This window comes from Vicia villosa, linkage group LG7, assembly GCF_029867415.1.
Source record: "Vicia villosa cultivar HV-30 ecotype Madison, WI linkage group LG7, Vvil1.0, whole genome shotgun sequence".
Classification (NCBI taxonomy): domain Eukaryota; kingdom Viridiplantae; phylum Streptophyta; class Magnoliopsida; order Fabales; family Fabaceae; genus Vicia; species Vicia villosa.
This window is the reverse complement of record NC_081186.1, coordinates 36,545,261-36,562,290: the sequence shown is the minus strand read 5'-3', so window position 1 is coordinate 36,562,290 and position 17,030 is coordinate 36,545,261. Positions and strand designations below refer to the sequence as shown.

The following is a 17,030-nucleotide window of genomic DNA, read 5'->3' as shown; positions in this document are numbered from 1 at the left end:
TGTTTCTCCAGATTTTCAACATCTACCATTAACTCATAGATGACTTCCAGTTGATCCAATGGAATCGAACAGGTTATTAAGTTGTTGCTCTTGCTATTGTTCATGTTGTTGTTGAGAAGACGAACCAGCATTCTAAGTAGAAGGGGAAGCCATTGAAGCACTTTTGAGATTTTTGGGTTTCTTTTTAGGGTTTGAGAAAAGAGAGAAAAGGTTGCAGAAACGCGTAAACTTGGAGAGAATGAATGTGTGAAAAGAGAAAATGAGATTATGAGAGATGTTTAAATTGACACGGATTTGAAACAAAATGCAATTAAATTCTGAGAATGAACAGTTACAGAATGCAGAGAATCAAATGCATTTAATGTTGAGTGACGTTAGGGTAAAACTTGATATTTGAAATGATTTGCATAGTTACCTAGGGCGGCGTCTCATCAACTGCACGCATGCTTGTCCCTTTAGAGTGAACACGTGTTCATCTTCTGGAATAGCTGGTGACAGCTGTTTTTCTTTAAAAGAAATTCTGAATCAACTTAGACATATGAAATGTTAGCAATAACAGAATCAGAATATCTAATTGATCAACACTTTTAGAACTTCTGATAAGAAAATAAATAATCATTTCAAATCTAATCCATAAATCAGATCTTCTCATCCTTTCACTCTAGGCATAAATCCTTACTAATATTCTTCAGAATGAATTTAAACCTATCTTCAGTAAGAGGTTTTGTGAAGATATCATCCCACTGATGTTCTGTATCCACAAATTTTAAAGAAAGAACACCCTTCTGAACATAGTCTCTAATGAAGTGATGTTTGATCTTAATATGTTTAGCTTTGGAATGTAAGATAGGATTCTTAGATAAACAAATAGCAGAAGTATTATCACAGAAGATAGGAATGTTACTCTCATATATCTGATAATCTTCTAACTGACTCTTCATCCAGAGCATTTGTGTACTACATCCAGCAACATCAACATATTTTGCTTCTGTTGTAGAGAGGGAAATTGTGGCTTGCTTCTTTCTGTACCAAGAGATCAGGTGACTTCCAAGAAACTGACAGCTTCCAGAAGTACTTTTCCTTTCAACTCAATCTCCAGCGTAATCAGCATCACAAAATCCTACTAGGTTTTATTCTTCAGATCTTCTGTAGACTAAACCAACATTAGTAGTACCTTTCAGATACCTCAAAATTCTCTTAACAGCCGTTAAGTGAGATTCTCTAGGATCTGATTGGAATCTTGCACGCAGACAAACACTGAATAAAATATCAGGTCTAGAAGCAGTAAGATATAGAAGAGATCCAATCATACCTCTGTAGAGCTTCTGATCTACCTTCTTATTTACCTCATCCTTACCTAAAACACACGTTGGATGCATAGGAGTCTTTGCTTTTTTGCTTTCTGAAAGATTAAACTTCTTCAGAAGTTCTTTCACACACTTGGTTTGATGGACATAAGTTCCTTCAGAAGTTTGATTGATCTGGATCCCAAGGAAATACTTGAGTTCTCCCATCAAACTCAGCATGCATATACTTAGCAAACACCTTTCCAAGTGTAGCATTAGATGTTCCAAATATGATATCATCAACATAAATTTGGCAAATTAAAATATCCTTTTTAAAGGTTATACAGAAGAGAGTTGTATCCACTTGTCCTCTAGTGAAACCATTATCTAGAAGGAAAGAACTTAATCTTTCATACCAAGCTCTGGGAGCTTGCTTCAGGCCATATAATGATTTCTTTAATTTGAAAACATGTTCTGGAGACTTCGAGTCTTCAAAACCAGGAGGTTGGTGGACGTATACTTCCTCATCTATATAACCATTTAAGAAAGCACTCTTAACATCCATCTGATACAAAGTGATGTTATGCTGAGTGGCAAAAGAAATTAGAAGACGAATAAATTCTAACCTGGCCACTGGTGCAAAGGTTTCTGTATAGTCAGTCAATGCCTTCTTGCTGACTATAGCCCTGAGCAAACAGTCTGGCTTTGTTTCTTACAACTTCTCTTTTTTCACTTAGCTTGTTTCTGAAGACCCATTTAGTTCCAATGATGTTAAATCCTTTTGGTCTTGGAACCAGATCCCATACATCATTCCTTGTAAACTGATTTAGTTCTTCTTGCATGGCAATTATCTAGTCAGCATCTTCCAGAGCTTGATCAACAGAAGTTGGCTCAATTAGAGATACTAGACCAAATTGACATTCTGCATTGTTCTTAAGGAATGCTCTTGTTCTTATAGGACCATCCTACTTTCCAATGAAAACATCTTCTGGATGAGCAGAGTTGAGTCTAGAAGATCTTCTGGGAGTTGGCTCTTCAGATATTCTAAGATTCTCCAAAGAAGCAGCAACTTGATCTTCAGAAACTTTGCTTCTGGGTTCTTCTTGATCTGAGCTAGAGATTTCAATATCTGTAAAATTCACAAACTGCTTTGGCTTTTCAAAACCAAGCTTATCATCAAATCTGATATTGATTGATTCTTCAATTACAAGAGCTTCAGTATTGTATACTTTGTAGCCTTTTCAGCGTTCAGAATATCCAATTAGAAAACACTTCTGAGCTTTAGAATCAAACTTATGCAGATGATCTTTAGTGTTCAGAATATAACATACACATCCAAATGGATGGAAATAAGAAATGTTGGGCTTTCTGTTCTTCCATAATTCATAAGGAGTCTTATTGAGAATAGGTCTTATAGAGATTCTATTCTGAATATAACATGCAGTGTTAATTGCTTCTGCCTAGAAATGCTTAGCCATATTGGTTTCATTGATCATGGTTCTGGCCATTTCTTGTAGAGTCCTATTCTTTCGTTCTACAACTCCATTTTGCTGTGGAGTTCTAGGACAATGGAAATCATGGGCAATACCATTTTCTTTGAAATAAATCGCAAAGAATATGTTCTCAAATTCGCCACCATGATCAATTCTGACCTTTATGATTTTGCATTCCTTCTCAGATTGAATCTGAGTGCAGAAGTCAAAGAACACAGTATGAGAATCATCCTTGTGTTTCAAGAACTTTACCCACGTCCATCTGCTATAGTCGTCTACGATGACTAATCCATATTTCTTCCCTCTGACAGATGTTGTTTTGACAGGGCCAAACAGATTAATATGCAGAAGTTCTAGCGGCCTAGAGGAAGAGACACCATTCTTAGACTTGAATGCAGGTTTTGAAAACTTCCCTTTCTAACATGCTTCGCTAAGAGCATCTAATTTGTGTCATACCCCAAAATTTTCCTCCCACACTTCACTCACAATGAGTCAATACCCAGGGGTTGCATTAAGGAGTTCTCTCATACAAGGTTCCTTTGAAACTAGGGTTTCGGTACTCTCCTAAGGTAATGGGATAAGTGAAGCCCCAATAAAGTCCCCCATGGTTCATTATGCTCTAAGGTGCTTACATAACAAAGTTCAAGATTCAATTCCAAAGCTTTGCTCACTCAATGGTCCAGATGATCCACAGTCAACTAGTTTGACCTAAAAGTCAACCAAGTCAAAGCACAATCTAAAGCTCCCAATTTTGGGTCAACATCAAGTGAATTAAAGTATATCCATCATTTGATCAAATATGGATCATGATTCCATTAATAGAAACTCAGAAATGAACAAGTGCAAAAAGGTTCAAATTAGGGTTTCTTTAGGGGAAAGTCAACCCAACTTTGACTGGGCATAACTTTCACATGGAACATCAAAAATTCCCCACTCAAAGCCTATTTTTAAGGAAATTGGATTCTCTACAACTTTGTCTCTCATAAGCCAAGGCCAGAAGTGCTTCATTTGAGAGGTATGATGCAAAAGATTATAGGTCATTTTCAGGCATCCTTCAAAAGTAGTTTTTTGTCAAAGAAGATATGATCAAGATAAAAGCTCCAAATGGAGAATATGTTCCAAAGTGGATTATAGAGGACCTCTTGAGGTTTCCAAAAAGTCTTAGAACTCCCTCATAGCTAAAAAACTGAGTGAGATATGCTTGATCAAAGTTGAGCAATTTTTGGAAGCAAAATGTGAAATAAGAAGGTTCAAATTGGAAATTTTTGCAATGGGGCTATGGTATTATGATTAAATCTTGGTCCACAAGTCATTAGCAAGCCCAAAACCATATGCCACGAAATTTAACTTATTATTTGATTTAATATGATTTTTATTTCATTTTTAATAATTTAATTAAGTGGAAAATCAAATATTTTGTTAAAGAGCTGTATATGGATTGATTCCAATCAATATTAATGACTAAATATAATCTAATTTTCGTGCTAGCAAGGTTGGAAAAGAGTGAATCAAATTTTGGCCAAAAATAGCAAGATTATATTCAAAAAAATAACATCAATTTTCTCAAATGGCAAGATTGGATTCAAGGGAGTTTTGGGCTATTTGTTTAACCTAATTTCGTCCCTCTATAAGTACTGAATGCAAGGCATAGGGATAAGGGTTGACAATTCTGATCAGGGGCAAGAGTGCAAGAACGAAAAAAAACTTCAAGAACTCAGATTCGGTTTCAAAGAATTTGAAGTTTTCAAAGAGATTCAGGCATTGCAAAAGCTTCATCGAGGGATTCTGAACGTGTCTGGATCCTTGCTCTGCTTCAACACCCCCAAAACACTCTCCATTTAACCAAGGTATGCCGTTCTGAAACATTGATCGATTAGAGTAATCCATGCATTTTCATTAGAAATTGATTGCATATTTTGGTTAATGATGATGCTCTGAACATATCTGGATTGTTTAATCTTTATTTAGACGTGTAAATCGTGTTTGGCCATTGGAGGCCGAGTTAGGTTTTTAGGGTTTCAATTTGGGGCTTTTAGGTAGAAGTAAAATTAGAATAAATCAAGTGCAGGGTTGAATTCGTATGGCTCAGACGAGTGGAACGGGGGTGTCGCGAAATATTTTTATGCTTCTACGTTCTATTCGCTATTTTTTAGGTTTTATGGCTACAAAGGAAATCATAGCAGTTTCGTAGCTAATCGTTGCAGGTTTTACAGCTTCTTTGGGGAAGACGATGACGTGCCTTCACGTTACTGGGTGGAATTGATTTTCGCGCCTGTTTTATTGGTTTTCCTTCGTGTTTTTATATATTACATTGACAGTGTGTCCTTAACGCGTGTGCATCTTGGTTGGGGTGGCAAGAGTTGTATTGGTTGAGTCTGGGGGCGTGTGTTCGATACCCAGCTCCCACATATATTTTTTTTCTGAACATCTAATCTTGATCCCATGAGCGCATGTCTATAGGGTTCATCATAAACCCTCCATATCTGACCATCTATTCTCCACTTACTTAGATCCAACGCACCCAGATTTAATCCCCATATCATACACCCTAATAGCAGCCACATGGAATCATAACCCTAATAACTTTAATAATTTTAATTATTTATTTGTTTTAATTAAAATACTTTTAAATATATTTATTAATATGATAATAATTGTTTTTTTAAATAAATTAGTATATGATATTTATGTTAAAAATTCTAATTTGTTGTTCGTTCCGATTAAATCAATTAATCGCTATGGTCAATAATAAATTTTAATTAAAATGTTATTTAATTAAAATATAATTAATTTTTATTTAGTTAAATGGTTTCAACTATTCTTATTGGTTGCGATGATTAACTTATTAATTTCTTCACTTCAAATTCGTTATTCTTTTCAATCGAATTAATCGATTTCGAGGGGTAACGATACAAACTGATTCCTAAAATTATTATAATATTCTTATTCATTATTAGTGATAGTCGAATCAATCGATTAAAATTGGTAATGATACAATTTCAAATCTTTTAACTATGGTGATCGACTCTATTGATCATTGCGGTTAATAGTACAAAATTAAATCAGGGTTGTACGCCCGAATCTAAAACATTCCCAAACCTTTTCAAACTACTAGTACCAAACTACGGATCTTTATCCTAGGCAATTTAAAATGCCTTTCAAATCAAATTCAACTACGATAGGCCATTCAAAAAGCCTCCAAACCATATCAATTCAAATTCAAAGGCGTACAATCCTGTGCCTGAACTACGTAGACTCTGATCCTCCCTAAGGAGGTACGTAGGCACTTGGCAGCAAGGCGAGTCCCCTTCCTCTAAATTCTACTCCTGTCAATATAATTAACCCTATTATTGATTTCTGTTACCCTTTTTTATAAACCTTGCCATAAACCCTTATCTTTGCAATGTTAGCCTTTAGGAAAGGGTTGAGGGTGCCTAATACCTTCCCTCAACCTGATTATAATAACTTACCCCGAATCTTTAAAACTCCGTAGGGTTTCCTATTCGCCCTTCAGAATAGGTGGCGACTCTAAACCTTCATTTTTAGGGCAGGTTGCTACAGCTGGCGACTCTGCTGGGGACACTATAGGTTAATTATTATGCTCCTAAGGCTTGAGAGGGTTTAGGTTTGTGGCTAATGGTTTAGGTTTATGGCGCATTTTAGGGTTTGGCAAATTTGCCATTTTTAGGGTTTGGGGGAAGGTTTGTCTTTATAATAAATATTTAATTATTTGTTTATTTATTGTTTTTGGTTTTCATTAAATGTTTTATTTGTCATGTTTGCCTTAAAATGTTTAATTATATATTATATGCACTGCTGTTCATTTTTATGATTGTGTTAAAACCTAAGTGTGGGAGTTATCCTTGAGACCAGGGGGGACTTGAATCGCCTATGAGTCTCATTGATAACTCCACTCGGAGTGGGTTGAATATTCGGAAATGTCCAAAACGAGGCTTGACTTTGTTGAGGGCAGGACTGGATAGTCAGCTGATCTCTCCGAGAACCTACCCCAAAAATTCGAACCTCATTGGATAAAATGAGTTGTTCTAAAATCCGAAGAGACAAAAAGTCTTGGAGGCTACGAACGACCCCATGAGACCTTCTAGAACCCCCCATAAAAAGGTTGGCTCCCTAGAGCCGCTACGTCGAACCTATGAACTTAGAATTCTTGAAATATCATAATCTGATTTGTATTTTTTTTCGTGTTAATTATGCTTGGGTTTTTTTTTTGTTTGCTTGTTATTATATTTTTGTGTTTGCGTGCATCATTCCTCATTTGCATCTTCATCATGTCTTATCCACACAAAAAATATACATATAAAAAAAATACATACATTTTGTAAAAAATATATTTTATTGGTGAATATGTAGGAAGGATGAGTACTAAGAAGACAATTTTCCACCTTACCGTTTCTACTCCAGATATCAAGAAATTGAGAATAATCAAAGAGAAATTACCATCAGGTGCTTTGGATAGGTTTGTGATCCGCTATGGGGATATCTTGGATTTGCTAAAGGTAAAAGTGCAAGAAGAAGCTATCACCGCCCTGGTTCAATTCTATGATCCGCCGCTTAGATGTTTCACTTTTTAGGACTTTCAGTTGGCTCCGACTTTGGAAGAGATGGATGCTATGTTAGGATTCTCAAAAATTAAAAAGGAATTTTACACAGGTGTGGGTAAAGAAGTTGACTTTCCGGATTTGGCAAAGGCTTTGGGAGTGTCCGCTACGGAATTGAAATCTAACTATAAAACTGATGGAGATGTGCATGGGATCAAAAGATCTTACTTAGAAAATCAAGCTTTAATATATGCTCAAAAGAAACAATGGGACATTTGTGGACATTTATTAGCTCTCTTGATTTTTGGTGTTGTTTTATTACCGAAGAATGTTGATTATATTGATCCTACCGCAATCCATGCTTTCACATCTTTTAGGATTTTTGACAAAGATCCAACTCCAACTATCCTCGCTAATATTTATTATGCTATCCATACGAAGTATGAAAAGAAAAAAGGAATGCTATTTTGTTGTGTCCATTTGCTATATTCTTGGTTGACTTCTCATCTCTACAAAGCTAGTAGTTTTATTAAAGATTTAACTAGATATGATTGGTCTCAAAAATTGAGGGCTCTTAAAGCGGATTCTATTCTATGGTATGCGAAGAAATTAAATTCTGACAAGGTTATTTACAAGTGTGGGGAGTTCAACAATGTGCCATTAATGGGAACTCTTGGTTGTATTAATTATAATCCCGTTCTAGCATTGCGTCAATTGGGCCATTCTATGGATGGTGAGCCTTCCGAACAACAAGTAGAAAAATTAATTTTGCATGACAATGGGAAAGGTGAACCAAGAACATTGAAGAAAGTAATTCAAGCTTGGAAGCATGTTCAAAGAAAAGACTTTGGGCCAAAGAATGTTATTGCTAGAGAACCGTACATTAAATGGGTTCAATAAAGAGTTGGAAAGATTTTGCTCCCTTTTGTTGTAGATCCCGCATACAAGCCTGATTCTCCTAATCCTGTTCCTCTATCCATCGAAGAGATAGAAGGGATCAGGGCTGCCCTAGAGGCGTCCTGAAAGGAAAAAGAAAAGTTAGAGCTTGATTTGCATCAACTTACCAACGAAAGGAGCCAACTACGCTTTGACCTTAAGGAAAAGAGCCAAGAACTTCAAGCAATGAAGGAAGAGAATGATAGACAAAGGAGTAAACGGAAACGTGCAACCGAAGGAGTTCTAAGTGCTAATTTCAATCTAGAAGCACATAATGAGAGGTTGGAACAAGCGGATATAGAAATTGCAAGGTGGAGAAGACGTTATGAAAAAGCTTCTCATGATAAAGCGGAATCCGAGAAAAATCTAGAAACCGTGGTCTTTGAATTAACTGATAGAACTAAAGATCAAGAGGTGGAAATAAGGAATATAAAGTTTGATCTTCAAGAAGCTCGCAATTTTGGACAACAAGAGCGCACAAGAAGATTAACTACGGAGGAAGAACTTTTACAGCGCACCAGTGAATACGATAGAGCACTTCAAGCTATGGCATCACTTAGGCAAGTGTTCATAAGGCAAAGAGAGATATATGAGGCAGCCATGGATGAAAGAGATCATTGGAGAAGACTTTACAAAATTGTTTCTACGGCGAATGAACATGTAAGCATGGTTCCTAAGATGCTGGAAGACTACGAAAAATGCCGTGATAATTATGATAAGCTAGTCTTCTTGTGTAATGATTTAATACAAGACATTCCAAAGAGTTTGGCAAAGGCGGAATCATCTCCTATTATCCTTCCCAAAGAAGTCAAGGAGTTCATGGAGCTTTGTAGAGACATGGTGGACAAGTTCATAGAAGACATCCAAAGGCGTTCTTAGTTTTATTCTATTTTCCTTGTTGCATTTTTATTATTAAGTATTTTAATTTCCAATTTCAATTTCTATTTGTGAACCAACAATGGAGTGGTATTTCTTTTTAATAAAGTGTGTTTCTTTTCCATTACTCATTGTTTCTATAATATTCACCAAAGGATTATTTCTCTAAATATATATATATATATATATGTATAAAAAAAAAGAGGCTATTATATATGTATATAAAAAAAAACATAAAAAAAAAGAGAAAAGGAGAATAATAATAGTATATAAATATATATATATATATATATATATATATGTATATTATAATAACTAGTAAGAGACCCGTGCTGCCGCACGAGTTATTTTATAGTGATGTTATGTTGTCCTGGATGAAATTAACATATGGAATATGACTATAATGAAAAGATATAATCAGCCAAAAAAATATATTGATAGTATTGTTAATGTCATGAAAATGAAGAAGTATTAGCCTCCATCTGAATTGTTTTGGCTCTAGTAAAATTCCAAATGTTATAAGCTTAGTACTGACCAAACAATAAGCTGCTAAGAATAAGTAGAGAAACACAAATTGTGTTACAAAAGCTTATAAAAAATAAGTTGAGCAACAACATGACATTCCAAAATGAAGTGAATGAATATAACCTGAAAGATATGAAAAAAACACAATTTCAGATATATTGCAAATGAATAATAATTCATAATGTTAAATTGCGTTGATACATGTTTGGTACGAAATAATATCAAACCTCGCACCTTTTAAATGTTATGGAACACTTCCTTGAAAACAACATTGGTGGTAGAGAGCATAGGTTGTTTCTCTTTGTCATGAATAAGAATCCTTAATCCCTTTTTGGATTTGACTCTTGAGATAGCGACATACAATTGCCCATGACTAAAAACTTCCTTTGGCAAATACAATCCCGCATTGTCAAGTGTCTGGCCCTGTGACTTGTTAATAGTCATGGCAAAGGAAACAATAATTGGAAATTGCCGTCTCACCAATTTAAATGGCCATGGAGACTGTGAGGGGGATAAAGACATTCTAGGAATATAAAAGATGTTACCAATATTTTTCCCAGAAATGATCTTCGCTTCAATGACATGGGCAGCAAGTCTGGTTACAGTTAGTCGTGTGCCGTTGCACAAGCCCTCTGACTGATCTAGGTTGCGCATTAACATAATAGTGGCCCCGACTTTCAACCTGATTGAATGGTTAGGCAATCCCGAGGTTTTAAGAGCGTTCAAGAACTCGGGTGTCACATGCTCATATGCATCAAAGTTAGTTACATCAGATCTATCAATGGAATCACTACTAAAGTATTCTCTCTCTTCACCTACATCATGAAGAATACCAATAATTAGTTAATAATGTTAAGAGAAAAAAGGTTATATCATAGTACAAAAGATCTTTATGATTAACATTTAGGAAATGAACTAAGTGGCATATGAATACCTGGAAGAAAGTTAGTGATATAATGGTTGATATCATCAACTACTTCGATTGTTGAAGCTAATATCGCACGACTTTGAAGATAATTGGAATCAAGATAATTATGAATTAGATCAGGGTAGGTATCTTCAACAATGGCCTGAATCGGATCTGAAAAGTTTGAAATTATGAACTCATCTGGAATACAGATATCAGCATAACCATCATTAGGTTCACACATGGTCCCATCTCCAATATTTAAAATCCACTCAGAAAACCTCCTAATCTCATCAGCTGTAGTAGTAGGTGGACCACTTTGCAATCTCATGTTCTTTGTAAGTCTCAATACTTTACAATGATCCCAAATATAAGAAGCATTAATTGTTGCATGGATAATATCAGATCTAGTACCTCTAGGTATAATAGGGAGAATTTGTCTGAAGTCACCACCAAAAACAACAACCTTACCTCCAAATATTTTCTTAGATGCATGTGTGGGGCCACTCATGATATCTTTTAAGGATTTGTCCAAAGATTCGAAGCAAAACTTGTTAGCCATAGGAGCCTCATCCCAGATGATTAAATCCGTAAACTTAAGAAGCTCAGCAATATCATCTTTTTTTTCAATGTTGCAAATAGAAGTCTCTAAAGTAGGAACGGGAATCTTAAATCTAGAATGAGCTGTTCTTCCTCCTGGTAACAACAAACTTGCAATTCCACTCGAAGCAACCGGCAAGACAATTTTCTTTTTGGACCTAAGTGCTGCTGATAAAGTGTTCCACATAAAGGTCTTACCAGTCCCACCATAGCCATATAAAAAAAACACCCCACCTTGTTGCTTTTCTAAAGCATCCATGATTTCCTCAAAAATGCTTCGTTGCTCATCTATTTATAATAGTGATTTCAAAACAGAGTGTTAATAAAAACATAAAATTTATGTACTTTCAAATGTTTATTCAATAGAGTCTACTTACCTGTAAGAGAAGCATACAAAGTATCAAAAATTTGTTTTTGAGCAACAACTTCATATTGAAGTTCATCGTAAAGTAGCCTATTTCCAGTAAAGGAGACGACAAAATCTTTTGGATATGGCATTGTCTTGAAGTCTTTAAGAGTTCGATTATTATTTTGTAAAAGTGTCTCAATGGCCATAAGTGTCCTTTCTTTGAGCTCGGCATCGCTCATTGTCAGACCTACGTCATAATTGGTAATAATAGAATGTTATGCATTTTAGAAATGAGAACTATATATTATTTAGACAATTGTAGTAATGATAGTTACTTATGGATGATAGGCAAGGAATCAGTATTGGAAATGAAGAGGTTTACAAACGTAATGAGACACATTTTCTATAGTTCACTTTCCATATTTCCTAAATTGCTAATGCAACCTGGCAGTGATATAATTTCGCATATGATAATATTAAAAAATGGAAAACACGGTCTGAGTCATGGTCTGTGCACTATAGTCTCCATTGAACACCGGCATACATTGTAACCTACCAGTTAGGTTGCTTGTCATATAAAAAAAAGCGTGTACATGGTGATTTACACTGAATATGTCGTTTTCAGCATGTAGTACAAAGTTTAACCATACACAAATCATAATGACATATATATGTTTAAATAGGCAAGGTATTTTATTTATTATATGCTGGTGTTCCCCACAGTTTATACTAAGTTAATGCAGTTAGTTGGATCTTCCTTTTCTAATATATTGGATGCATCTTATTTGTAAAATAAAAACAGTATTATGCAGCAAGAGTTTTAAATACATGAAGGGTGCAATGTATCTAAACAAACATGACAGTGAGAGTAAAAAGAAAATACCTTGATTTCTTGTGAATAAGCGTTGCTCATAGAGAATGCCATCTGATAAATACATCCAAGTCTTTCTCCACACATGTTCCGGTCTGTTCATGGAAGAAGATAACAACATTGTCACAAATAACTTGCATAAAAATGGACCAGAACCCCAAAGATGTGCCTCTTTGATTGCCTCGACAAATTCTCGATCATCTTGTAGAAATCCCATCGCAAAGCAAGCGTCCCTAAAAGTTTTAAGTTGTTTTCCATCAACTTTCTTAATGTCTTTATAGCACAAAGGACCCTTTGTGACAGTGAGCATCATTCTTAAATAAAACAATTCACTAGTGCTTCGAGGAACCCAAATGAGTCGACCAATGGTATATCCTCTTTTCCTTGGCTTCCAAGTCCGACTTCTTTTATGATAAACAAATTTAGAAACGAAGTCACCATAAGTTAGCAATCTTGCTTCCTCGTAAGTTTTGTTTGCCTCAAACCAAGATGTAAACATTGACTCGGTTACACTTGGTTTGAGTAAAACATCACCAACTTGCTCGTAGTCTTTGTAGTACACGGAGTTTTCACCTTCCATATGAAAAAACAGTCTCTCTACAGCGGGCTTCCTTCCATGTATAGAATAAGAAAAGATCCTCCAACATGCTTCACTTGGGGAGATGTATCGACAATCCAAATATTGCTTGATCTCGTCAACGTTGTTTTTGTCCTGACCTTGTATGATTGCAGAAATACGGTCCGAACCTTTGTTGATATATTTGAAAAGGTATTTAATGGAAGTACTTTGGTTGCACCATTCCATGTTGATGTGGGCTTCGTATTTCAACAACAAACTTGGATTGTGAGGAACCACATGACCACTATGAAAGATGATGCCGTGCTTTTCAATTGTGTGTCCGTTGTTTCTTCTCCTATAAACCGGATAGCCCTCGTGATCTACGATAGTCGTAGGCTAAAATTTCTTAGGATAAAACTTGGTGCACTTGTTATCCTTCATGCAAGGTGAGTTGAGATTTGCCAAACCACAAGGACCATGGACCATGTGAGATTTTACCAAATTGTATAACCGAGGGTGTCTTCTGGGGTCGGGGACTTCCGCACTAATGATCTTGTCAATGTCATCGAGCGTTGGATATTTGTTTGAAGGATGCAAAAACAGCAATATATGGGCATGAGGTAATCCTCTCTTTTGGAACTCAATGGTGTACATATCTAGCACGGGAAAAATAAATGAAAATCAGAAATCATGAAAGCGATGGTATTCAAATGTTTAAGTAAATGGGCAGAGGTAACTCACAAGCAAGCACTTTTCCAAGAATGCCTTTTTTGGTTAAATCTGAAAGGAGTTGATCGAATTTGATTTTGAAAACTCTTGAAATGACATCCGGGCGATCTTGAGGCTTCAAATGTAGAGGTCCGAGAACTCTTTGAATCTCCGGCCAATTTGGGTTACATGTAAAAGTAATAAACAAATTGGGAAATCCGACTTTACTGCATATAGCCATCCCATCATAGTACAACTGATCCATAAACCTACGACCGCCAACAAAGGAAGAAGGCAAAACATCTCGTTTACCTATGCTTATTCCTGGCGCCTGACTTTGATCGCCCTCTTTCTCTAAAGAGTTGTACTTTGACACTCGAAGCTTTGGTTGATTTTTACGTAGCCATTCTAGTTTCTCGGATTCTAACATCGTGTAACCATCGACCAGGAATTGTTGGAACAACCTTCTCGAAGATAACAAAGTCTTAGCTTCACATAACCTTGTTTGAATGCGGAAGGCAAGCCATTCGCGTATTGTGAGCTATTTCTTATGCTGTTTTCGTTGACGGGAAAGTCTCTATGTGCAACATCAGGTCTATAACCGTCCTCACCATAAGGAAATATCAAAGGATACTGGTAAGCCATGTAAGCGGCATGAAGCTCGTTGATTCTTTGAAGTCTTCCTCCCTTTGTCTGCATTATGATATCCCTCATTTCTGCGGTGTCAATATCACCAACAACCAAAGCAGCCACTTCAGACACGGTTGGTTGATTATAGACCCTGCCATCGGTGGATCGGATGGAAATGAGTCGTAGCTTTAAATTTGGTGTTTCCCCATTATTTAACCATTGTTTTGCCATTTGAAAACATTTAGCATGAGGATTGAATTTATACAGCATGCTTGCTAATCGACTGACAACTTCTGAATCAAAATCTTCTTTGTTCCTTGATATGGAGAAAAAATGAATATTAATTGAAAAGATATTATAACAGTAACAAAATTTACAAAAGATGTATATATATATATGCCACATTCAAAGGGAAGGGTTTCAAGAAATAACCTTAGTCCATGCATTCGATTTTCAACTTCATTTTCGGTGTCATAAATATATAACTGAGCAAACTTAGGTTTTTGACCTTGCGGAGGCAACAAACTTCCTATTCGGTGACATGTTTGACCTTGTATCCTTAGTGTTGGAGGCCCACGTCCATTGTTAAATCGATTGTCAACCTTTGCCCCTGGTGACGTGAATGCAAACATCATGTTGTATACTCGGATTTGTTGTTGGAACTTGCGACTAACCAAACTATCGTGATCAAACAAAAGTTTTGCAAGGGTTTCCGGAGGCTCTCTAAGCAGTGGGAGTTCAACTTTCCCGTTCCCACAACACATCATAAACTGTGGGTTGGCGGAATGAGAACTTTTATGCATTATCTCTTGATACCACATCATCGCTTTACAATAACGGCATTCAATAAGAGGGGATCCGATATCGTAATATTCTACAAAAGCATGGAAAATATCAATATTTTAGAAGAAATGGAATATTTAAGCATAACTATTTTTGTGTTATGCTGGTTGTGTTTAAGAACTGATACCTTCAGAATGGCCGGCAGCATTATCATGAATTATGAATGGAGCATCATAATCTTCGTCTTCCGAGAATAACTCATCCTCGGATAGATATGCTGTAATGTTATGATAAACAAAATTTAAACCGAATAAAGGAAAATAACCACATGTGTGGGTCTAGTTGAAACATAATGGCCATCTACCATTGTAGAGACAGTTAAGAATTTCAACTAATAATACGGCTTACTTCCGAAAAGGGTTTTTTGGACAGTAATGAATTTCAACCAAAGATACGGTGTACTATATGGCATTATTAAACTTACTTGCAAAAGGGTCATAGTCGCTGTCATTGTCTGAGTCGCTATTAAAATCCAAATTGCCCATAGGTGTAAAAACTGGACATGTTGGCGTCTTTCGATTGTTGGGAGCATGTGTAGGCGTTGAGACCGGCGTATACTCGTCTTGACCAAGACTGCCACTATTTTGCGGTACTTGAAGCCCATGGACATATCGTTTAACAACTTCGCTGTGGGAGTGAAATATCCAATTAGCATATTAGAGAGTTAGTATTTAAAAAAATTGTCAAAGCAATGGTTAGAATGTCATGTTTGGTACCTTGATCTGCAAACTTCAGTTGGAATAGACTGTTGCCTGTTAATTGTTTGGTTGTTGATCTCTGTATTATGATTCATAGGGAGGTTAGGAGCACTGGTTTTTTTCCTAGGCCTGCCCCTGCCAGGTTTATGGAATGCTGAACACCTATTCAATTCTCAAAGATTAGTAAGATCAAACTTACAAATATATAGGTGGTTTGAAGGGTAATTTAATTACATGATCAAATAATCTACCTAGGCTGTGGGTTTGCATTTGAGGTATGAGTTTGTATGTCAGTTTGTTGCGTATTCATTGGTGTAGGAAAGTTTCTGCACAAGTTAATCGCCATATTTGGAACTCCATATTGATTTCTAGGCCGTCCCCGAGCTGTCTTGGAATCCGGTGGACATCTATTGATAAAGAAAATGGGCAATGCATTAGAAATATTTACCTATAGCCAGTTGACATATTAGATATAAACAATGGTTGAAACAGTATGTACGAAAGAAAAATAATTACAATAACGTGGCTCTATTAGAAGAACTTTCGGCTCGAACGACGTTCTTTTCATGAAGCGGAAGGGGGTGCTGGTTAGTTCTGCTCGGAAGACCAAAAGTATCATTTTCCTTAAGTGTAGAAGTTGATGCAAACTTTGAGTAAGGATTTGTTCCTAAGGAGCCTATGTGGCAGCTTCTCAGATTTTTAAAACCGTGTATTGATAGGCTAGGTTCTGTCCCTGCCTCGCTGACATTTAGACTAATAGAATGTTGATCAACTGGTGTTCTTGTAATAATATTTTGGAATGCTTGAGTAAGGTCGGAAAAAGGTTGTCTCGGAGTGTGGAAGGTAGGATTATTAATCACAGTCTGCCCACTTACTATTTGTTGAGGACTAAATTTTTGACGTTTAGACCGATTTTCTTTCAAAAGCAACATTCTTCTAGCTCTAGCCTTTTTACCTGATGCATTGTGAATATGTTCCATTTGTAGCAACAGAAAATTATCTACAACAGTGGCAATAATATTACAATTAGTAATCGGAACACGATGTCGGTCTTAAAGCAAATGATTCTTAAAAACACTTTACAATTAGTAACTCAGAACCATTAATATTGTTCTGTCCTTGGTTGAACAGAAAATTCAATGCTCCTCACTCAAAGTAAATAACAGTTAGCATTAAAATCTCAATGGTAG

The 17,030-nt window shown here is 36.1% G+C and overlaps 3 protein-coding genes across 3 annotated transcripts; all 3 read right to left on the bottom strand.

Annotated features, from left to right (window-relative positions):
• Window positions 1-9,912: 9,912 nt before the first annotated feature.
• On the bottom strand, window positions 9,913-11,441 carry LOC131618864 (uncharacterized). Its single transcript, XM_058890020.1, has 3 exons — window positions 11,341-11,441; window positions 10,610-11,292; window positions 9,913-10,490 (listed from the first exon to the last, which is right to left on the bottom strand). Exons 1-3 carry the CDS (start codon window positions 11,439-11,441, stop codon window positions 9,913-9,915), a joined length of 1,362 nt encoding a protein of 453 aa, XP_058746003.1.
• A 110-nt stretch (window positions 11,442-11,551) lies between these two features.
• On the bottom strand, window positions 11,552-13,207 carry LOC131618863 (uncharacterized). The gene is made up of 2 exons (XM_058890019.1): window positions 12,415-13,207; window positions 11,552-11,778 (listed from the first exon to the last, which is right to left on the bottom strand). The coding sequence occupies exons 1-2, from the start codon at window positions 13,205-13,207 to the stop codon at window positions 11,552-11,554; spliced, it is 1,020 nt and encodes a 339-aa protein (XP_058746002.1).
• A 150-nt stretch (window positions 13,208-13,357) lies between these two features.
• Window positions 13,358-16,820, bottom strand: LOC131618862 (uncharacterized). Its single transcript, XM_058890018.1, has 9 exons — window positions 16,357-16,820; window positions 16,092-16,247; window positions 15,859-16,002; window positions 15,567-15,769; window positions 15,270-15,359; window positions 14,732-15,173; window positions 14,170-14,615; window positions 13,703-14,092; window positions 13,358-13,617 (listed from the first exon to the last, which is right to left on the bottom strand). Exons 1-9 carry the CDS (start codon window positions 16,818-16,820, stop codon window positions 13,358-13,360), a joined length of 2,595 nt encoding a protein of 864 aa, XP_058746001.1.
• Between the last annotated feature and the right edge of the window lie 210 nt (window positions 16,821-17,030).

Bases quoted from the DNA above. Each gene is read 5' to 3' on its own strand.
- LOC131618864 (XM_058890020.1), bottom strand. From the start codon at position 11,441: ATGGATGCTTTAGAAAAGCAACAAGGTGGGGTGTTTTTTTTATATGGC. The intron at 11,293-11,340 runs GTCCAAAAAGAA...TGGAATTGCAAG, and splicing joins ACTTTATCAGCAGCACTTAG to TTTGTTGTTACCAGGAGGAA. The intron at 10,491-10,609 runs GTATTCATATGC...TTCATGATGTAG, and splicing joins TATCACTAACTTTCTTCCAG to GTGAAGAGAGAGAATACTTT.
- LOC131618863 (XM_058890019.1), bottom strand. From the start codon at position 13,207: ATGGAATGGTGCAACCAAAGTACTTCCATTAAATACCTTTTCAAATAT. The intron at 11,779-12,414 runs GTATTTTCTTTT...ATTATGACGTAG, and splicing joins CTTATTCACAAGAAATCAAG to GTCTGACAATGAGCGATGCC.
- LOC131618862 (XM_058890018.1), bottom strand. From the start codon at position 16,820: ATGGAACATATTCACAATGCATCAGGTAAAAAGGCTAGAGCTAGAAGA. The intron at 15,360-15,566 runs GTAAGTTTAATA...ATAACATTACAG, and splicing joins CGACTATGACCCTTTTGCAA to CATATCTATCCGAGGATGAG. The intron at 15,174-15,269 runs GTATCAGTTCTT...ATGCTTTTGTAG, and splicing joins TGCTGCCGGCCATTCTGAAG to AATATTACGATATCGGATCC.